At 38.5% G+C, this 23844-nt stretch overlaps 1 protein-coding gene across 2 annotated transcripts in view; it reads right to left on the bottom strand.

The window, feature by feature from the left end:
• LOC122560140 (phosphoprotein associated with glycosphingolipid-enriched microdomains 1-like) overlaps window positions 1–23844 on the bottom strand; it is a 107014-nt gene that overhangs the window by 19772 nt on the left and 63398 nt on the right. Inside the window, exons 3-6 of one of the 2 annotated variants that reach the window (XM_043710432.1) lie at window positions 18952–19006; window positions 18181–18268; window positions 14432–15012; window positions 13028–13171 (exon numbers count right to left, since the gene is read on the bottom strand). In XM_043710432.1, coding sequence (XP_043566367.1) covers window positions 13028–13171; window positions 14432–15012; window positions 18181–18268; window positions 18952–19006 — 868 coding nt within the window. The remainder of the gene's footprint in view (window positions 1–13027; window positions 13172–14431; window positions 15013–18180; window positions 18269–18951; window positions 19007–23844) is intronic. The other variant, XM_043710433.1, reaches the window with a different exon arrangement.

Below are 23844 nucleotides of genomic sequence, written 5' to 3'. Positions count from 1 at the left end.
TCCTGTACTTGAGTACACGTAACAATAAAATCAAAATCGATTCAAATGATGAGTCAATCCTTGAACCATTCTATTACCCCTGACATGATGAGCTTTGATCTTGTGCAGTAATGTTTTGTTGCATTTATTGAATACCTTTTTTGAGATCCAAGAGATCTACATCTCCTGCTTGCCCTCTGCCCAGCCTGTTTCCTATCTCTTCATGGATCTCTGATATATTGATCAAACAAAATTGCCCTTTCACAAAACCATGTTCACTCTGATGCATTACCTGCAGAGTTTTCTAAATATCCTGGTACTACTTAGAGTCATAGACTTGGACAGCATGGAAACAGACTCTTCAGTCCAACTCAGCCATACCAACCAGATATCTTAAATTAATCTAGTCCCATTTGCCAGCATTTGGCCCAAATCCCCCAAACCCTTCCTATTCATAACCATCCAGATGCCTTTTAAATGTTGCAATTGTACCAGCCTCCACCACTTCCTCTGGCAGCCACCACTCTCTGCATGAAAATGTTGCCCTTTAGATCCCTTTTAAATCCTTTCCCTTTCACCTTAAACCTAAGCCCTCTAGTTCTGGACTCCTCCACTCCAGGGAAAAAATCTTGGCTATTCATTCAATCCATGCCCCTCATAAATTTATAAACCTCTATAAGATCACTCCTCAGCCTCCTACACTCCAGGGAAAATAGCCCCAGCCTATTCTGCCTCTCACCATAACTCAAACCGTCCAACCCTGGCAACATCCTTGTAAATCCTTTTTGACCCCTTTCAAGTTTCACAACATCCTTCCTATAGCAGGGAGACCAGAATTGTACGGAGTATTCCAAAGGTGTCCTAACCAATATCCTGTATAGCTACAACATAACCTCCCGATTCCTATACACAATGCTCTGACCAATAAAGGCAAGCATACCAAATAAATAGCCCCAGCCTATTCTGCCTCTCACCATAACTCAAACCGTCCAACCCTAGCAACATCCTTGTAAATCCTTTTTGAACCCTTTCAAGTTTCACAACATCCTTCCTATAGCAGGGAGACCAGAATTGGACGGAGTATTCCAAAGGTGTCCTAACCAATATCCTGTATAGCTACAACATAACCTCCTGATTCCTATACACAATGCTCTGACCAATAAAGGCAAGCATACCAAATACCACCTTCACTATCCTATTTACCTGTGACTCCACTTTCTAGGAGCTATAAACCTGTACTCCAAAGTCTCTTTGTTCAGCAGCACTCCCCAAACACTGCCCAATTATATGTATGTCGTGCTTTGATTTGCCATTCCAAAATGCAGCACCTCACATTTATCTAAATTAAACTCCATCTGCCATGCCTTGGCCCATTAGCCTATCTGATTAAGGTCCTGTTGTACTCTGAGGTAACATTCTTCACTGTACACGACACCTCCAATTTTGGTGTCATTTGCAAACTTACTAACCATACCTCATATGTTCACATTCAAATTAGTTATAAAAATGATGAAAAGCAGTGGACCCAACAATAGATTCCAACATTTCCTGAATGAAGTTGTTGGATGTCAGGAAACATCAGTCACTTCAGAAGCACTGAATACTTTTATCCAACTTTTATTATTGAAAATAACTTTTTAATTCATAAACATTTAATAGTACAGTTTGAAAAAATGTACAGGTTTGTGCTCTGAGTATTGTTTTTCTTGACTTCATTAAATAATTAAAACTACAAGAAGATTTACTTATTTATCTCTTCTTTTGGCACCACTTTACCTTCACCCTTGTGTTATGGAATTGAATGAGAGTATGTTCACTTTAAAATAGAGAGTTTTTCAGAATTTTGGAGTGAATTTGAAGTTTTTACTCAGCTGCCTGAATGGAATGGCTGGGAAACAGATTGTTCCAAAACAGATAAATGTAACAATTGGCTGTTAAATGGATACCTGAGTTTTGTTTGCTGTTTTGACTACAAATCAAATTTAACCAATTAATTTAGGATATGCTCAGGTAATAAAACCCAGTTGAGTTTGAATTTATTGTTTTGACAACATTGGATCAATGAGAGGATATGCTGTTAGGGAATATGAAAAATGTGGGCATTTTGAAAATTGGTTCAAGAAACTACTACCTGACAGCACAACAACTGCCATAGAGCCAGAGTGCTGAACGCCCATCTAATATCTTGCTCTCAAAGAAATTAGAAGGTACTCTATATCAAAAGGTACCTTTTCCTTAAAACATACTTGCACTAAAAAGAAAGAAGGGAGATTAGCAGACGGAAGATTGAAGGCAGCGGAGAAGACAGAGACTGTCAGGATTTGAGATTAAGTTAATGTAATATTTAATAATTGTGCTATTGGAACACCATGTTAATAGAATTGTGTTCAGTTAGGGGAAAGAGTGTTCAGTTTGTTAATAGTTCTGTTTGGCGTTTTGTTTTAGCTTTAGATTTAGATTATTTAGTGTGGAAACAGGCCCTTCGGCCCAACAAGTCCACACTGATCCTCTGAAGAGCAACCCACCCAGACCCATTCCCCTACATTTACCCCTTCACCTAACACTACGGACAATTTAGCATGGCCAATTCACGTAACCTGCACATTTTTGGACTGTCTGGGAGGAAACCGGAGCACCCGGAGGAACCCACACAGACACTGGGAGAATGTGCAAACTCCACACAGACAGTTGCCTGAGGCGGGAATTGAACCCGGGTCTCTGGTGCTGTGAGGCAGCAGTGCTAACCACTGTGCCACCTGTTAAGAAAATAAATTGTTGCTTTTCTTTAAATAGTGGAATTTAGGAGTCCTATGTTACTTATTCACATTTTAATGGCTTACGAGGTGAGGTGGGGTTTTCTGGGTGCTTGATTTTAATTAACAGAGGGATTCGACCTCCATGTCACAACACTTGAGCCCATGAAGGTACTGAATATGATTTATGCTGTGAAGAAAGATGTAATGAGGCAAGGGAGGGTGTAATGGTGAATCCTCATTTGGATTTTGTGGCTTCTTGTGATCTGATATTTAAGGCTTTTGCCACTGAAAGTAGTTTGATGGCACAAGTGGTGAATCATGAATTGTGATTGGAACTTCAAGACAGGGTAGAGAAATTCGTATGAAATGGACCTTATTACTGTTGTTGTAACTATGGGTGGAATTCTGTTGTTTTGGTGGCTAGGTGTGGAGACTGAGGAGTAGGATGTACCTCTGTTTGGAGGCAAGTTTGGTTTTCTTGCATCATTTCTCTCACCTCATTGATTATGCATATGTAGGTAAATTACCAATTACCAAAGACAGGCACACCATGACCCTAATCCAGGTTTCATATGCAAAAGGCACTTGACAGCATTTTACTCTCAGTAATCCAGGAGTATCACTTGACTTCTGCTGATGGAGCCCACCTGGAGATGTCAGACCAGGCAAAAAGTAGCATCCATTAGAGATTCTTCTGAAGGCTGACCAGGAGAGAAACAAAGCTTTTTCCCCTATGAATTAGAAGGCAATATAAGCTCATCCTGACCAATGAAGGTAGCCCAGACAGAAGTGGCTGTGGAGGTCAGTGTTTGTTAGTGGCTCAAGAGAACATGGTTCCACTACTGCAAGAGAAAGAACGATTTACTGCACTCTGCCACAGTATATACCACTGTCTGTGCAATGCTTCATTCGCACAGGAGAGTGAGTTATCAGTGTATGGTTGTCATGCAGAGGACCGTCACACACAATTGCTAGGCATCTTTATCAGACAGCTCAAGCGTAATCAGTGTATATCAATTCATTGCACTGACCAATGTAGCATGATTGGCACTGCAGTGATGTTGCCTCTCACACATCTCTTAGCTCTGATGACAGATCAGTGAGCTGATGGACCGTGAGCTGCTGAACGTTATAGTTCCTTTCACATTTTAGTTCTGAACCTTGACAGAAAACGTTAAGGTATAGGTTCTCTTCTGAATATATTTTGAGCAGGTTAGACTAGATTTTTCTTTATTCCAGATTTTTACTGAATTCAAATTTCATCATCTGCCATGATGGGACTTTGAACCTGTAACTCCAGGATAGGAACCTGCAGTTCTAGATTACTATTGTAGTAACATTACCATATACCAATGCCTTAAAAAATACAAATGTGAGTCACTTCATCTAAATTCTATAAATAGCTATCTAGATATGGAGAGCAGTAATGTTACTTCAAATTAAATCTACATGCCATTTGAATCGGAGATTAAATTATTATCAAATCAACCGACATTGATCTGCATCCAAAAGATAATACAGATATGTGATCAAGGACACCTCTCATTCTAACCAATTACCTAAGTTTAATTTTTAAACATCAACACACCAGTGAACTGCTGAGAAACATAATGTAAAAAGTCCACCATGAATCAATAGGCTTTGAAATTCCCAAATTTACAGTTTGCACTTTTTAATTATTTGAAAATCCACTACTTTCCATTATCTAACTAAATAATTCCAAAAATAAGCTGCGACTAGATTTTATTGTAGAATGGCAGACAGCAGGGTAAGGTGGGGTCATCAAATTGGATGCATCATGTAGTTTTGGTCTGGCAGTACAAATATTGCCTGGCAGTACAAAAGTGAAATGTTCTCAAAAAGGGGACAAGAAGTTGAAACGTCTTGTTTTGCATGAAACGATTTTGAAAATGGAGACACCATTTTATACAGGATAAATACATTGTCATAATGACATCCACTCTTTCAGGTCTGACAAGTGTGAGACAAAAAGCAGTGGATTTTCATCTCTCCTTACTTAAGAAAGGATGCAACTATATTGGATGGAGTTCAATGGAGGTTTACTAGGCTAACACCTGGACTGAGAAGGTTGTCTCATGCGGAAATTTGGACATGCTGGGCCTGTTTTCAGTACAGGTTAGAAGAGTAAGGAGTGATTTTATTTAATTTTATAACATTTTGAATCATGCAAATTTTGAGAAGACTTATAGCTTAGGTTGGAGAAAGTAAGGACTGCAGATGCTGGAGATCAGAACGGCTTATGCCCGAAATATCGATTCTCCTGCTCCTTGGATGCTGCCTGACCTGCTGCACTTTTCCAGCAACACATTTTTCAGCTTATAGCTCAGGTTGTTGATAAGTCTGTAAGTTAGCTCGCTGAGCTGGAAGGTTTGTTTTCAGGTGTTTTGTCACCATGACTAGGTAACATCACCGGTGAGAGTCTCCAGTGAAGCGCTCCTGGTATGTCCTGCCTCTCTATTTATAGGTCTTGGTTTCTGAAGATGGGTGATGTCATTTCTGGTTCTTTTTTCAAGGGAAGGTAGATGGAATCTAAGTCCATGTGTTAATTGATGGAGTTCTGGTTAGAACGCCATGCCTCTAAAAATTCTTGTGCATATCTTTATTTCACCTGATCTAGGATGTGTCTGTTGTCCCAGTCAAAATGGTGTCATTCTTTGTCTATATGTATGTAAACTAGTATAGTGGGTTGTGTCTTTTAGTGGCTAGTTTGTGTTCATGTATCCTGGCGACAGGTTTCCTGCTCGTTTGTCCGATGCAGTGTTTTTTGCAGTTCTTGCATGATATCTTGTAATATACAATGTATTCAAGAAAAACGGGTATCCAATATATACAATCCTCCTATTCCTCAGAAACAAACCCAAACAAGCATGTAAAAACTATAGCCACATTACCTTCCATCAAAAATATCAGAAATGATTTCCAGACTACTCAGACCCCTTGGCATCATTTTCGATTAGATTACTTACAGTGTGGAAACAGGCCCTTCGGCCCAACAAGTCCACCGACCCTCTGAAGAGCAACCCACCCAGACCCATTCCCCTCCATTTACCCCTTCACCTAACACTATGCGGAATTTAGCATGGCCAATTCACCTAACCTGCACATTTTTGAGGAAACCAGAGCACCCGGAGGAAACGCATGCAGACAAGGGGAGAATGTGCAAACTCCACACAGACAGTTGCCTGAGGCGGAGATTTGAACCAAGGTCTCTGGTGCTGTGAGGCAGCAGTGCTAACCACTGTGCCACCGTGCTGCCCATCATGGTAGCCCACAAAGCTACCAATACATTTAAACAGCGACTGATATTAAAGGATCCATTATATACTACCAGCAAAACTAACATCATTTACAAGATACCATGCAAGAACTGTAAAAAACACTATATCGGACAAACAAACAGGAAACGTGCCACCAGGATACATGAACACCAACTGGCCACCAAAAGACAGGATCCACTATCACTAGTTTCCATACATACGAACAAAGAAGGACACCACTTTGACTGGGACAACACATACATCCCAGGACATGCGAAACAAAGATACTCATGAGAATTCTTACAGGAGTGGCATTCCAACCAGAACTTCATCAATAAATGCATCGATTTAAATCCCATTCACCTTCCCTTGTAAAAAAGAACTGAAGATGACATCACCTATCTTAAGAAACCAAGACCTATATATATAGAGAAAGAGAGAGAGAGAGACGCGGGACTTACCACCAGCGCTTCATGGAGACTCTCACTGATGATGTTACCTAGTCATGGTGACGAAATGACTGAAAACAAACCTTCAGCTCAGTGAGCTAACTTACATACTTATTTTGAATCATCTTGACAAGATGGGCGTGAAGCAGATGTTTACTGTTGCAAATCAGGGAGTGGTCCTTTCTTTGCATGAGGGAAGGGAATTCTTTTCTCTCTCTCAGAGGGTTGTATGCATAGGAAATGTTCTATATGAAACTTTCTTATATAAAACTTTCTAATATGACACTTTCTACCTCAGAAGATGGTGGAGGCAGAGTCGTTGAATATTTTTAAGCAGGGGAATCAAACATTATCGGGGATGGATGGGAATTTGGAACACAAACACAAGTAGACTTGAAGGGCTGAATGGCCTACTTCAGCTCTTCATTCGAACGTTCATATGTTAGTATTGCCATTTCTTCTTCTCACCTTGCTGCCATCTTAAATACAACATGTGAGATGATGGTGGCCTGCCTGTTTGTGGGCCATTTAATGACCAATTAAGGGCCTCTCCCCACTTCTGCTGCTTGATGGGCAGACGTCAATGTCAATTGTGAAATCATATTGCTCTCATTGCTTGGGCTGCTGTCAGACAAGGAGAACAAGGGTACCCTCTCCCACGATCAACAACACCATACCACTCTATGCACACACACACACACCATGTTGGTATTTCCCTGCTCTTTGTCCTGTCCATCTGGAGGACTATTCACCCGTAGCACCCAGGCCAAAGAAGCTTTTTATCTGTCACTAAGTAGCTATTGCAAAAGAATTACCTTGGAAGGAAACAAGGAAACAACCAGGCTCTAATTGAAGTGGGTGAATTTGGTTTCTAATATTGGGCTGACTAAAGTCAAAGTCATGTTATTTTCTTTTCAGTTTACTGTTCCTCAAACTTGAACTCTTAAAAAGACAGGCCAAAGTTTATTTACAGCAACGATACAATGCTGTATTAGAATCCGTATAGCTTCACAATCACAAGTAATTGTTGCTGCTGCAAAGATCCCCCTCCCCCCAAATTATTACTCAGAGTTGTCAAATACATTTTACAACAGCTGTATTCTAGCAATAAAAATATCCTTTGGTATTTTAAATAAATATAGAATACTTAAAATGCACACAGGCTGGGCATTTGATTATATCTCAGAAGTTGCTTAGGTTGGCATCACTCTATATGTTCACATGTCCCACATTCACACTTTCACTGGTGCTCTCACATGTCCTATAATTAGAGTTTAATGTTTGCTGTGGAATTTTGAAACCATAACATGTCTCGGATTTTCAGGGTAAGGAAAACCCATAAATCAGTTGACCTCGTACACAACACAGGAATTGATGTCCTAAATTGAAACTGTGTTAACATCAGTATGAACTCTGAGAAAGGAGGTTTCAGGTCATATCTTTGTCATCTATCCAACTCAAACACTGCCCAGCAGCTTCATTCCTATCAAGAAGGATCAGCAGTTCTCCATTAGATTGTCATACCATTGCTAAACTGGGAACAAATGCAGAACTGTCATAAGAGCATTGAGACAGAAAGTTCCAGAAAGTCAATACCTATATTTCTTTACTATTTTTAAGTCTTCAATATTAAACCTTTGATGAGAAATGACTGTGGTTTAGTTCTTTAAGTAAATTTAATGTAAATGGAAGGCTTGGATTATAGGTAACATCAACTCTTTCCTTAACCAGCAAAATTTCAGCTCTCCCTTGGCAGAATCTGTTCTTTGAGTCTGATTACAACCATTAATACTCTACTTTTTACTAATGATCTCTTCATTTTCAATCATTTACTCTGGTTTCTCACAAAAACCACCAGTTTCAAAGTTACTAATCCTCTTCAGTTGCTATTTAATTTCATTACGAACTCTAATGTTTGCTATTTGACTTTTAGGCCTTCAAACTGTTCCATATCCTCCGTAACCATTTATTTCTGGCATTTCCTTTCTTTATTAATATCTAAACAACTTTGGGAACAACACTAAGAACTTCATTTACAAGTTCTTTACGATTCTTCCTTTTGTTTCACTGCTCACTTCAACCTGGAAATTAATAACTTATTCCTCCATTTGCTAGCTGCCAGAAGATGTGTGAAGCAAAATTGCAAAAAACAATTGGCTAAACAAACAAGCCAGTTGGTAATACTGCCAAGTTACTGTGGACTCTTGGAAGGTTCACTTTCTCTTCCTTAGCATAGTCCTTTTGCATCCTACTCAAAACTGTGCATACATTCTCAATCCATAATGTTCTGGGCTACTGATGTATTAATACTGGTAAATGCTCTTTATAATGCAATAACATAGGAACAGAAATGGACTAAGGTGCAGGAGCTTAGCACTTTGACTCTACTCTGCCATTCAATAAAATCATACCATGGCTGATCTGATTGTGTTTTCAACTCCACTTTCTTGTCAATCTCCCACAATCAAAAATCTGTCCCACTTACCTACCTTAACTACATTCAATGACCTAGCCTTTACAGCTATCTAGGTGACAAAATTCTTCAGACATAATAATATAGTTTTGTGAACCTCCTTGTATTCATGTTTAAGGGGAGACCTAATACTTTTAAACTGTGTTCCCTAGTTCTAGTCTCTCCCGAAAGATGAAAGATCCTCACTACATTGACTCTCTCAAGATCTTATATGGTTGAATAAAACTGCCTCATTCTTCAAAACACGAATGGATTTAGGCCAAAACTGTTCAACTTTTCTTCATATGATAAGCTCTTTATCCTAGGAATGAGGCACATGAAACCTTCTCCTCCAGCAACGTCATTTTTTAAAATAAGTTGATCAAAATTCTGCACAGGACACCAGATATGGTCTCACCAAGACCCTGTAAAGCTGCAGGAAACCTTTGTTTTAAAATCCCTTCCACTTGCAATAAACAACATTCCATTTGCCTCCTAATCACTTGCTGTACTCGCAAAGTATCTTTTTGTGGCTTATGTACTAAGATATCCAAATGCTTTTATATCACTGAGTTCTGCAGTTTTTCAGACTTAAATAGTACGCTGCCTTTCTATTCTTCCTTCTTGAATGCACAATTTCATGATATTTTCTACATTATATCTGCCAAAACTTTTGACCACTTACTTAACTGATCTATATTGCTTTATAGGTTCGTTACCTCCTCTTGAAAACTTATTTTCCTACCTATATTGGTGTCACTGACACACTTAGCTACCAAACCTTCAGATCCTTCATCCAAGCCATCAGTATAGATTGTAAATAGTTGATGCCACAGCTCTAATTCCTGAGGTACTCCCCTTCATAGAGTCTCCTAACTAAAAAAATACCCATTTATCCCTATTTTGCTACCTGTGAACTAATCATTCATATACCCATGATTTCATGCAGTAAACTTTGATGAGGCACTTTATCAGATGCCATTTTGGAAATCCAAGTATACCCATCTAAAGGTTCTCCTTTATCTAGATAACTTGTTATTCCGCAATGAACTTCAATAAATTAGTTGAACACAATTCTTCTTTCACAAAACTATATTGACTCTGCTTGGTTCCGCTCCATTTTTTAAAAATATCCTTCTATAACCTCCTTAATAATGGATTTACACAAATTTCTTTAGTGGGTCGTACGTTCATTAACTCATAGTCTCTGGCTTTCAATCTCCTTTCCTGAACTAAGTTATTAGATTTATTAATTTCCAATCTGCTGCCACTCTTCTGGAATTAAGAAATTTAGGAGGACTGTCTCTGTAGACACTACATTTGAGACCAGAGGATGCAAACTATCAACTTCTCATCAAGCCATTGGGTGGCACGGTGGCTCAGTAGTTAGTACTGCTGCTTCACTGCGCCAGAGGTCTGGGTTTGATTCCCACCTCAGGCAACTGTCTGTGTGGAGTTTGCACATTCTCCCTGTATCTGCATGGGTTTCCTTTGGGTGCTCCAGTTTCCTCCCACAATCCAAAGATGTGTAGGTCAGGTGAATTGACCATGCTAAGTTTCCCATAGTGTTAGGTGCATTAGTCAGGCGTAAATGTAGGGTAATGGGTCTGGCTGGGTTACTCCTAGGAGGGTTGGTGTGGGCTTGTTAAGCTGAAGGGCCTGTTTCCATACTGTATGGAATTTAATCCCCAGAACTAGTCAGCCTATACCTCCAACAGTTTTCCCAGTACTGTATTTTCTGGTCATGATATTTATTTTAAATTCTTGCCTTCAATTCACCTCTTGAGTTTCAAGTACTTCGGAGAAGTTTTCTAAATTGTCTACACTCAAAACAGCCACAAAATACCAGTGTAACACTTGCACCATTTCCTGGTTTTCCGTAATTAACTTCCCAGATTCAATCTCCACAGAAGCAATACATGTTTTAGGCATAAAAACAGAAATTGCTGGAGAGAAACAGCAGGCCTGGCAGCATCTGTGAAGAAAGAAGTAGTTAACATTTCAAGTCCAACATGACTCTTCTTTAAAACCAGAAGAGTCACATTGGCCTCATAACATTCACTTTTCTCTGCGCAAATGCTGCCAAACTTGCTGAGTTTCTCCAGCAATTTTAATACTTCCAGAAACGCTTGCTATCTATTTTTATACTTCTAACTAGTTTTCTCTCATACTCTAATTTCTCTCTCCTTTTCCTTTGTCATTCTTTTCTTAAAATCTATCCGATCGTCAGACCGAACAATAACTTTCTTAGATTTGTGTAGTGTTTCTTTCCATTTGATATTATTGTTAACTTCTTTATTTAGCCATAGAAGAAGCATTCTTCTACAGACTTTCTTTCACTAGGCCAAATCTTTGCTGAGGTGTATGCGTACCTTCTTAAAAGGTCTGTTACTGTATTTCTTTTGCCACTATATTTCTATTATTTTACCTTTTAACCTGGTTTCCTTGTTCATCATTGCCAATTCTACTCCATAGCCTTACCTAAATCTTTATTTAGGTTTAAAATACTACCCTAGATCCACACTTCTCATCTCAATCTTAATGTGAATTTCTAACATTATGATTGCTCTTGCCCAGAGGTCCTTATCATGAGGTTATTGATTAATCTTGTCTCAATACACAATACTAGGTCTAGAATAACCTGCAGTCATTGGTGCTGAACAAGCTGCACTAAGAAATTGTTCTAAATCTATTATTTCCTTTTCCAGGCTATCAATTTTTGCCAATCTGACTTGCTCAATTTATATCTGGATTAATTGTACATATTATTGCAGTATCATGGTTACATATGACTACCTTGCCTCATACTGGTATCCAATAACCCCAACATGTTACAGCTACAACACATCACCTGGCCCGCTATCCATATTATGTGTTGATTAATTTATCAGAGTAAACTTTACCATCAATAAAACCTTAGAATTATTAATAAATAACCTGAGTTTCAGAAGGTAAATTAAAAATATGGTCACCAACTAATCACTAATGTGTTTCTCTGTGACATCACATGTTGGCTTTCTTAGAATGCTGTCCATCGACTCTGGAGTCACAGTTTGGCCAGAATGTTTTAAAGGTGGCCACTCCTTTTCCCCACATCCCTTTGAATGGTGTCCCACTGCTTTATCCCTATGTGCTTTATTAAAATGGTATTTCTTTACTTTCACTCCTTGTGTACTTCTAATGGGATCCTTCTGCTGTTACTCTTCAGGTTCTTTTAACTGATGCCCCATTTTTTAAGCAATGTCACTGAGCACCCTTTCCATCTGCTGTTTTGAATGCTGTCCCATTATACCATAATAACACAATTATTTCCAATGTTAATCCATCACTTGCTGAAGCACCACCTCATACTTGTCCTTATTTACAAATCTTCTATGGACATTTGTAGTCACCTCTTGTTTACAGGTGAATCCGGATATTCCTTTGATTCTAGATTCCTGGAGTTCCTCATCTGCTGTCAGTGCATTTCACTTTCTCATTTCTCCCCTCTGGCAATCTCACTATGATTGGGTGGAAAGCAAAGATAGAAATCCCATAATTCTCTGATTTCCCAGCTGGCAACTTGGACTTAGAATATTCAATCTTCTGTATCTAACTAACAAAATATTAATAAATAAAGATTATGTTCTTTAAGTAGTTAGAAACTGTACAATCTAATTGGCAAAAGACACCTAATGACGTTCATTTAATAGTCTTCTGATCAATATATTAGCCGAGGCAATTTAAAGAAAATGGATTCATTTTTTTTCATTGGGATGACTGACAAATGGTGTATTAAAGATTCATGCACTATTTAAATTTTATTTTGAGAAATTAACTGTTTGGCTGTCGTTTCCAAACTGATCAAATATGTAATGGTGGATAACAGAATGGGCTGGTGATCATTCTGCTGCTGCTTCACAACTTCTGTTACTCATCAAATTTTCTAAATGACAAAGTATGACAAGAAATAAATCAAATTGTAACAAGCAGTAAACCATAATTGGCTGCACATGAAATTTAAAGAAAATTGAATTTCATTATAAAAGTAAGGGCATTGTACTGTTTAGTTCAGCCAATTCTAACTGATCAGCAATGCTCCTTAAAAGGTTCTCGTCTTACGTGTGAACATACCTTAAACCAGGCATTATCAGCATTTGGCCATCCTTCAGTTAGATTGGCGCATGGAATTCTCTCCTCCCTACATTCTTTTCGAGATTTTGTTGCTTCACACTCTGTGATAGATTTCAGGCTGCCTTGTATCGCAGAACTGTGATTCTGGAATGTGAAACAGATTAAAGGATGTTGTCAACATCTGATTACCATTTTAACAAGAAAGGCATTATGCCAGAAGGGGGAAAATGAGATTTGCAAATAAGCTTGCATTTTAAACCATAAAGAAGGGATAAAATATAAACACATTTTAATTTAGAACTAAACAATTTAGTTTTTGTGTTTTATAATCTTCATTGTCTGTTTTAATGCAATAGATTCAAGAAGATGTTCTAATTCCGAAATACAGAAGGCAAACATTTCCTCTTGGTCATTTCTAAAAATGCATCTTACTTACAACCTGGCAGTATACACACAACTATGTGTTAGTAGGAGAATAGGCAAATTGTTCTGTTTGGGCTGATCCATACACTATAGTTCAAGCTTAAAACTGTTTTCCCAAATGGAAATTCAATCTGCTGAATGAATAAATTCAAGTATTGATAACCTATCATCAGGGATGTATGTGTTTTGTTAATTAATCATTATAGAGTTGTACCCCATCTTAGAATTTTAAATAAATCATGTTCCATACTGAATGAAGCATTTGTTAAGGTTTAAGCCAATTCACCCTTTATAGAGGAACTGAGGAAGAAAGACATTTCTTCTCAGTGAAGTAACAAGACATCACTGTAACCAGTTTGTTATGGATAATGGTTATTTAAAAAGTAAGAACGGCAGAAAGTCCAAATGTAAAAAGACCACGTCATTGTCTGAATTCCTCTGACAGGTGTTGTCATTTGTTCAATTAAGTAGTTGCAATGGAAATGACAAACACATTCCCTGGTGAGCCTGTAGTAAGATGACAAAGGAATGTTTTTTGCATTTCAGAGACCTTTGATATGATTCATTCAATCTGATATATCTATCTGAGGATTATTGCAGAAAAACCATTTTGAGAGCAGAGACGTAAACATTTAGCGGATAACTCAATAATATGTTGCTTTGGGATATTAGATGTCATGGTTTTAAGACATGAGTGTGTCATATATCACCCATGACCAATGGCTGGGGATGAGAATACAATTTCTTTCAAAGTATCAGTTACATTGTGTGTACTATGTTTGTGCACATCAAGACTGTTAAAGTAATCTTGATGCCATCATATATCTCCAACTTGAAACAACCAGACACCTTACAATTTGTTTGGTACCGCCGTTGAAAGGTTGACATGGTCTATAATTGTATATTTACATTGAACAAAAATGAATTAATTTGTGAAAGAGTACAGATTTGTAATTTTAAGTAAAGAGAGAAATGATATACCTTAGTCTGTAAAAAGGTAGGTTTTTCTTCAATTCTTAATGGTTTCCCATAGTTTCTGGGTCCTGGTAACAACACACAACCATTTGTTACATTTGTTCTTGGTTGTTGTTCCTGTACACCCTCCAGATTGAACGTCTTTTCTTTCTTCTTCATTTTTCGAATTGAGGCATATTCTGGTGCGTCCATGTTTCCCGCTGGCTCCTGCAAACCTTGTGCAAGTTGTCTTTGAGGCATGAAAGATGCTTCCATTTCATTAGCTCTATATTCAGGTTTTGATTGCCTAACATGTTGATGATTATTATGATCCACTTCGTGCTTTGTTCCAACACTTTCATACAATGTGTCTTCAATAGAGTTCTCCTGACAAGGATATTTTTCTGCATTGGCATAGATACAATCCATATCAGCTGTTGTTCTCAAAGCAGGCAGGTTTCCTCCTTTGTAATTATTTCCAGGAAGTCTGGGTAACTCTCTGGTCTGTTGAATTCTTGAATTTCCCTCCTCACCTGCTTTGTCCTCTAAATGTTCTGCTTCTGGTAGATGTAGATAATCCATACTAGCTGACCAGCTTCTGAGGCCATCTACTCACAAAATGATAATACCAAATTATTATATCCAAAAACATAATACCGTGAGCAATTCTTTCTTACAATCTTTTAGGAAAAGAATTTATGTCAGACGTTATTGATACTTGTCCAGTAAATTTATCACTGGGACATCAAGCAGGGTTTTGGCAGGAGAGTATATGTAGGTATCCAAAATTTGAAGAAATATTTTGAGGAGATTTTTGAAAGTGGAATTTTGAAACAAAGCATGAAACAACATGTTGGAAAAAATTTCATAGAGGAGATTCAGACCAGTTAGAGTCCCAGGACTAGTGGTTAAGGGGACAGGGTGAGCATGTGGGAAAGGCAAGGTAGAGATGGAGATGGGAAGCACAGACAATTGAACCAACTCATTGGTTAAGCAGCCAAAACCAAGTCATAACCAGTTTTTATCCAAAATGTCTTTGACAGTAACTGTTCAATCCTTTCAGGTGAAGGAAATTAAAATCAGGGCAAAGGGAGATGGAGCTATATCAATAAAATAATATATCTTATATATAAGTTGATTGACTGTGAATTTACTTTCAATTTTGTCATTGACTATTGCATCCGATCAAAGTCAGTTTATGTTGAGATGACATAGTCCAGTTAGCTCATTGGGTTGAATTTTACCAACATATCAGCTCAGAGTCAATTTCGGGGAATTTCCCAGAGGGTTTCCCTCTGTGAGCTCCAGTATATTATGTCACCCAATTCTTTGCTGCTCACCTCATTAAGTGAGCACTGCAGCTCATTGTGTCTGTCTCATTCTATCCCAGTGGCAGATGTACTCACCGCTGGCCAGATCTTCTGGGAGTTGTGCCACTGGTATCATACTTGAAAGTTCAGCCATGCAACAGCTCAATTGCTGTCAGCCCTTCACAGTGTGTGTGGTGTGGGGGAAATTAGAAAAGGCATTGCTTCTGAGGGCATCAAGGTGTACAGGTGAGACATCATTGGAAATAGAAGCTCTCACTTGTAAATGTATTGCTACTTAACGTTATCCCTGACTGAGCACCAGGAGTCAAGCTACAAAGTCTACCCCTCCTTAGTGCCATACTATCTTAGAACCCTGTCTAAGGGAGTCCTACTATTTCTCTAATGCCGAATGTAACATAACATCTTGTGTCAATGTTAAAGCATCACATGGTGAAAGCCTTCGAACAGTTGAAAATATTTACTTTTATTGAACACCTGACAAGGTGAAGACAAAAACAAAAAAAAACCCTATTACTTCTAAAAGATAAATGGGGTTGCTTGCTTTTCAAGCATCAACAGATTTACAGTCAGTGAACGATCAGTACATCCAACTCAGATCTACAGAAACCGGGCTTTAATATTATGTCCAATCTAGCTTGTTGCATCCGACTCATTGGCATTCTATCATGGTGAAGGGGAGGTTTTTCCTGCTCAATGTCCTCATCTTCCTCCTCAAAGTTGATGCCGCTCCCCAGTCCTTCAGCATCTACCATATCCTCTCTTTCCCAGCTTCCATTGTGCAGAGCATAGCAAGCTAGGGGTATGTAGCACATAGGGTCTGGATCATACTGCAATGCCCACCCCCACCTACAGATCAATGCAAGCATTGGAATCTCATGTTCAGCAATCCTATCAGCTGCCCCACCATGGCTTTGGTAGAAAAATGGACAGCATTGCATTTACACTGAGCCTTAGTTAGGGCTTGTGCAAGAGAATCAGCAATCATGTTTGCAAAATGTAGCCTTTGTCTCCAGGATGAAGCCACCTTTGTAAGGTATCCAACCCTTGCAATGAGACAGGATCATGAGAGTTCTCAAAGCTATAGGGCAATGAGGACAATAAACTCTGCTTTCTCTGTAACTCCTCCACATCCCAAGGAAACCTTTAACTGCGACCTCTTCCTGTGGCAGCTATTGGGCAGCTACTGAAGGTTGCATTTGGTCTTGGGCTTGCTGACACATCTGTTACTCTTCAATATTTCTGTGCCTTAGGCACATGACAATGACTCCTGCTGTGGCTGGATCCATTGCTTCATTGGAAAAGTGACCCATGCAGGGAAATACCAGAAACATAACAGTTTTCGTAATGTGAACATTCTGGATATATATCATCAACAAATTACCATTTTGCTTAGCCCTGGACACAGTGCAACATGGAGGACTCTGATAGGGAGAGCAAAGGAATACATCTACATGGATCTACATGCTCATCATCGAGAATTGCATTATCCCAACTCTGTTCTATTTTTCCAACTAACTCGCCATTACCCATGCTGGGGAAAATCTAGCTCCTTTAGATCCATTCCTTTAAAGAAATCTACAACCCTCCTATAGAATAATATTATGGCTTCTCTGTTTTCAATTTATTTTACTGCCCTGGACAGTAAATCATTCTAGGTGAATGGTGTGCCCATCATCTACAAAGCCATGTCAGGAGTGCACCTGAATACTCCCTGCTTGCTTGGATGGGTGCAGCTCCATCAACACTCAAGAAGCTTGACACTATCCAGGCCAAGGCAGCCCTTTTTAATTGACACTGCATCCAAAAACATTCACTTCTTCTGCCACCTACACCCATCAGTGGCAGCATTGTGTACCATCCACAAGGTGCACTTCAGAAATTACCCCAGGGTCCTTACACACACCTTCCAACCAAATCTGCAATCTCTACCAACAGAAGGACAAGAGCTGTATACCACCATCTGCAAATTCCCCACCAAGACACTCATCATCCTGATGGTTGTTCCTTTAGTGTTGCTGTGTAAAAATCCTGGAACTCCCTCCTTAGTGGCATTATGAATGTGCCCTCAGCAAATGTATGGCAGCGCACCACCACCTTCTCAAAGGCAATTAAGAATGGCCAATAAATGCTGGGCCAACCAGTAATACCCATTTCCATGAATGAATTTTTTAAAAATCAACTCCACGTATATGGGCAGCTTCCAGACATTAGCTCTGAACCACGTCTCTTTATCTCGTAATCTTGATTCAGCTTGAAATAATGTTCAGAATTAAGTGTCTTTATTTTATTGAGCATAGAATGTACTGCTCTAGTTCACCTCCTTTCAAGCATGAAGAGTTCAACTTTGTTTTGACATTTCTTCCTAACTTTGTTCTCTTACCTCTTTCTACTTTAAAAATGCAAGGAAATACCATTTATATAAAACACATTTTATATTTTACTTACTTTCACCATGGTAAGACATTCTGTTAAGATTGCGTACTCCCAGTTCAGGTGTATTAACAGGTCGAAGCTGTTGTATGCGCCCTACGGACTAAATACAATAAAGTTTAATCAAAATACACTTGGCCTTTTTACCCTATTAGTTTTATTTACCATATTTCATATCTAAAACTAGGATGGAGACAAAAGCTTAACTTCAAAAATGGATAACTCATGAGCTGATCACTCTAGGTTTTAATTTTCATCCAATCAATGTCTTGCAAACCATTTTTTGTCCCACTATTTTGTCTCTGGACAGAGTGCCACTAGCTTTTGATCAGAGAAGCAATTCACTGTCCTCTGAGGAAACAAAAGTTTATTATGCAAGTTAGACATGCTACCTTGCTCTGGATAGGTTTGAAGACAGTACTCAACTGTGTCATAAGGTGGGACTAACTCTCATTAAGACTAACTGATTCTGATATTTATACTCTTGAGCTCAGGGAAACATTAATAGAGTTGAGTTGCTGTAAAAGCTATCAAAATAAAACTGTGGTTAAACAAATTGGAGAAATGCAATTTACAATATACTTCTATTGGGTTCACAGTTAAAGGTCTAGATTAGAGTGGTGCTGGAAAGTGCAGGAATGGCCTGATGAAGGGCTTTTGCCTGAAACGTTGATTTTCCTGCTCCTCGAATGCTGCCTGACCTGCTGTGCTTTTCCAGCACCACTCTAATCTAGACTCTGATCTCCAGCATCTGCAGTCCTTACTTTCACAGTTAAAGGTACTTACCATACCAACTAACTTCACACCGTCAATCTTGACTTTCTTTTCTTTGTTGTTTCTGCTGAATATAGAAGATATAAATTTGTTTGGTCACATGCAAAAAAGTTCAGAATTACCGAGTTTCTCTCATTTATATACCAAAATACCTCAAACTCATTTTGAATGTCTCACTGGGCTTTGTTCAACAAAATTATGAGAAGATCCAAAAGTCTTCTATTTAAGTTGTAGAATGTTATTAAAATGTTAGTGTCCTAAGAAAGGAAATTGCACATGGAGCTAGAGGGAATGGCAAAGAGATTAAGTAGGCACTTTGCATCTGTCTTTATTATGAAGAAAGTGCTGCCAAAGTCCTTAGAGAGGAAGCTTAATATTTGAGAAATGGGTTGGATTACAAATTGAAAACGAGGAAGGGTATTGTATCCTCACTTAGGTTTGAATTTTTGAAAATCACAACTTTAGTCGTAACAACTTTAAGTGAAGCATGGTTTTCTATAGGAATCAAATGTTAAAGCCAGATTCAGGTTCTTAAGGAGGGTCTTTGTCCAAAGCCAATGTAAAAGTTGAAATACTGTTTTTCATAATTTGTAGCATTGTACATTACTAGCTGAAGTAAATTGAAAAACACAGCAAGGAAACTTACAGTGAAGAAAACAGAATCTATGCAAGGATGTTGCCTGGGTTGGAAGGTTTAAGCTATAAGGAGAGGCTGAATAGACTGGGGCTGTTTTCTCTGCAATGTCGGAGGCTGAGGGTGACTTTATAAAGATTTATAAAATCATGACGGGTATGAATAGGATAATAGAATATGAAGTCCATAGGTTTGGGGTGAGAGGGGAATGATTTAAAAGACATCTAATGGGTAGCCTTTACACACCGAGGGTGATGAGTGTATGGAAAGAGCTGCCAGAAGAAGTGGTGGAGGCTGGTACAATTACAACATTTAAAAGGCATCTGGATGGGTATTTGAATAGGAAGCGTTTAAAGGGACATGAGCCAAATGCTGGCAAATGTGACTAGATTCATTTGGGATGTTCAGGTGGCATGGACAAGTTGGACTGAAGGGTTTGTTTCTCTGCTGTACATCTCTGACTCTTTGACTTTGCTTACAAAGAAATCTTGAAAGTTCTGCAACTTTTAAAAAAATTCATTCACAGGATGAGGGCAAGCAGTTAGGATAGTTAAGAGTCAACCAAATGTGAATGGAGTTACATGTAGGCCAGATCAGGTAAGGATGACAATTTTGTTCCCTAAAGAGCATTTGTGAACCAGATCTATTTTTCCCCTGACGATCAATAATTATTTCATTAGAAACTTAATTCCAGATTTTATTGGATTCAAACTCTACCATCTGCTGTGGTGAGATTTGAACCCAGTCCCCAGAACATTATTTGAGTTTCTCAATTAATAGTCTAACAATAATACCGCTGGGCCTTCACCTCCCCTAATATTGTGCTGTACAGGTAAAGTACTTCAGAGGGCAGTACAGCTGAAAATTCTCTTTAAAAGCCACAACAGTTCTTCTAGTGCGATAAGTACAAACTGCAGAGAAATTTAAAAAGAACGACTCGAAAGTGCAGCTCCCTTCAGTACATTAGCAGAGAATGTTTTCAGAAAATTATACTCTTCGACTGCAGGCACAATGGCACCAACACTAGTAGCACAATCATGGGGCCTTGCTGAAGATGTGATGACATGAGCTCACTTGATGATGTGAGAGGCAGAATGACGTGAAATGTCAGAAGCAACCAAGAAATAAGGAAATTTAAAATGGGCAATGGCACTTTCAGTAAGATAAGAGAATTTTAAAAAGAAACAATTTCAATGTGAAGAAACGTTAAAAGGGGAGACTCGCTATATTTAAAAAGTGGTTATTTAAAATTAATAAGTCATTAGGGCCAGGTAAGATGCATCTGAGGATGCTAACAACAATATAGGTAGAGACTGAAGAAACACTGTCCATAATCCTCTGATTCCCCCTCCCCCCATCCAGATACCGATGGTGTTCGGAGATTAGAGCATTGTAAATGTAACACCTTGTTAAAAAATGGTTGTAAGGCTTATGATCCCAAATGATATTATTTTTGGTGAAGTCAGATCTGAGACTGAAATCTGGTTTGATAGATTATGGTTTGTTTCTTTAGATTTTAATGAGGTGGTCTCTCCACTGAAACATAAGCACACACTATTACAGGGTTTGGGTTTAAGAATAAAACAATGGTTAATTATGCAAACAAAATGAATGTAAAAATAGAATAGACTGAAAAAGTTGCACATAACACAAGTTTAAACATTTTGAAACACAGGTAAAAACACTTCTTTACTAATCACTAAAACATTCTTTATGGATCTGAAAACAATCCTTTACAGATCTCCAAAATACTCCTTTAAAATACTCACAGCAAAGAGAATCTCTTTTCTATCACCTCTATTAGGCTTAATTTAGTTGTGACTTCAATGCCCAGTTTGGAGAATCTGATAGTTTCTTTGGACCCTTCACACAATCTATTTTTAAACTAAGCTAAAGTATCTTCTCCCTTTCTTTGGAGAAACTGCATTACACATTGATCTTTAGCTAAAAGCCCTGTGTAACAGCCCTAACTTGAAACTAAAATTGAAATGTTACTCTCCAAGCTATGGGTGTTGCTCTCCTGCTTAAAATTAAGAGTCCAGTATCTTCCATCAGAAAACCTGTTGTACTTCATTGCATTATTCATACATTCATAAACTCTCTGAATGTAAACAAAATCTATTAGTTCTTTGAGACTCTCTCAATTTTTTTTAAAAAATCACCATGGTTACATAAATACTTATGAGTTAATCATTAAACTTCTTTAAACACACAGAAAACCCATATGCCACCAGTTTAAATTTCAAAAATCTAAACTTGAAAATAATTGGTATTAAAATACATATCAATCACACGTATTACATTACAGGATGTACCCAGTAATTCCAGATCAGTCACTTTATCCTCAATTGTGAGAAAGCTTTGAGAAAAAATGATCAATTACTTGGCCAAATGTGAATTAATTAAGGAAATCAAGCTAAAGGCAAAAATGTGTCTAACTAACTTATTTCAGTTTTTTTAGATGAGGTGGCAGAGAGAGGATTTGATTAGGATAAAGGTAAAGTCAACATAGTCTCAGAGGACCATAGGGCTGTTCTCTCAGTTATGCCCAGTTGTGGTTTAATCTGGGGGTCGTCATGTCTTAGGTGAGAGGAACAGCCAAGAAGGCAAGATTCCACAGTAACCTCAATCTGTGTGGGAATTGAACCCATGCTGTCTGGTGTTATCCTACATCGCAAACTAGCTATCCAGTGAAATGAGCTAACTGACCCTCATTCACATAGTTGTTGTGGTGATATCTGAACTAAAAAGTGCATAATTCAAAAAGAGGTGGAACATCAAAGGGACCTAGGGGAATCTGTGCATAAATCATTGGCAGGGCTGACTGAAGGGCTGCATTGTTTGGCCTCAACAGGAAATGCTGCATCCATTTCTGGCAACTACATTTAAGATGGATATGAAGGCATTTGACACAACACAGACTGAATTCAAATAAATATTCCCTTTTATACAGCTTCACATGTTCCAGTTTCAGGAGAGGATTTGGACATTCTTTTGACCTTTCTAGTTTGAAATTATCAATTTGGTGCCATTAAAACACAAATTAAAAGGGAAACAGAGAGGGAGAGAAAAAGAGAGACAGAAAGAATAAGAGAACACATTCAAATCTAAATGTTAGAGGTAAATCAATTATCTTCTTAACAAATCTGCTGTCTTGGCCCTGTTTTGATTATCATTTAATTTCATTTTTTGATGCTGTTGACCACCAATATTGGTTTAAATAATGTTACTGCTTTTGTACCTTAGTTATCTCTCATTTACCTGCCTCTCTTAGAAATTAATATTCCTCAGTGTCAAGTTTAGTATATAGGAAATATAATATATACATACTTTGTAAACTGAGTTAAAGTATCTGAAGATGAAATCAAAGATCAAAGAGTTTTAGCAGGCTTGATAACAACCAATCAAATAGTAAGTGTGAGCATTAGATAAAGAGCAGACATCAACCACACAAACAGAATGCTGAACTAAATATCCAGAATAGCAAAAGGAATTGGCATTATATCAGAACCGTAGTAACCTCAGTGAGTCTAAAACACTTCACAGTTACTTTGTGAAGTGTTCTCACCACTATAACCTGGGAAATCATGGCAAGTTTCTGCATAAAGTTTTTATATTTTAAAAAGATTTGTATTTCCACTTTTTGGCTCACGTGCAAAGAATGATTTTGATATATGTGGATTCAATGGATGAAATTCAGTTTTGGCAGTAGGAGTCTCACCAGCTGGCTGGAGAACTGGCAGAAAAGCATTGCTTCCTTTGGGCAAGACACACTGGATAAAGTAAAAACAATGACTGCAGATGCTGGAAACCAGATTCTGGATCAGTGGTGCTGGAAGAGCACAGCAATTCAGGCAGCATCCGAGGACAGGCAAAATCGACGTTTCGGGCAAAAGCCCTTCATCAGGAATAAAGGCAGAGAGCCTGAAGCATGGAGAGATAAGCTAGAGGAGGGGGGGGGTGGGGAGAGAGTAGCATAGAGTAGAGACCCCCTGAGATTCTTGTAGAGAGAGGAGGAAAACCTTCAAGGCAGGCATCCTTGCAAGAGGATTCGCAGTAGGGTTAAAATCAACGAGGTAAAAACAATGACTGCAGATGCTGGAAACCAGATTCTGGATCAGTGGTGCTGGAACAGCACAGCAGTTCAGGCACCATCCGAGGACGGGCAAAATCGACGTTTCGGGCAAAAGCCCTTCATCAGGAAGGGCTTTTGCCCGAAACGTCGATTTTGCCTGTCCTCGGATGCTGCCTGAATTGCTGTGCTCTTCCAG

Source organism: Chiloscyllium plagiosum, chromosome 20 (genome assembly GCF_004010195.1).
Source record: "Chiloscyllium plagiosum isolate BGI_BamShark_2017 chromosome 20, ASM401019v2, whole genome shotgun sequence".
Lineage (NCBI taxonomy): Eukaryota > Metazoa > Chordata > Chondrichthyes > Orectolobiformes > Hemiscylliidae > Chiloscyllium > Chiloscyllium plagiosum.
Note: the sequence above shows the minus strand (reverse complement) of the source record. Positions and strands in the feature narration are given on the sequence as shown.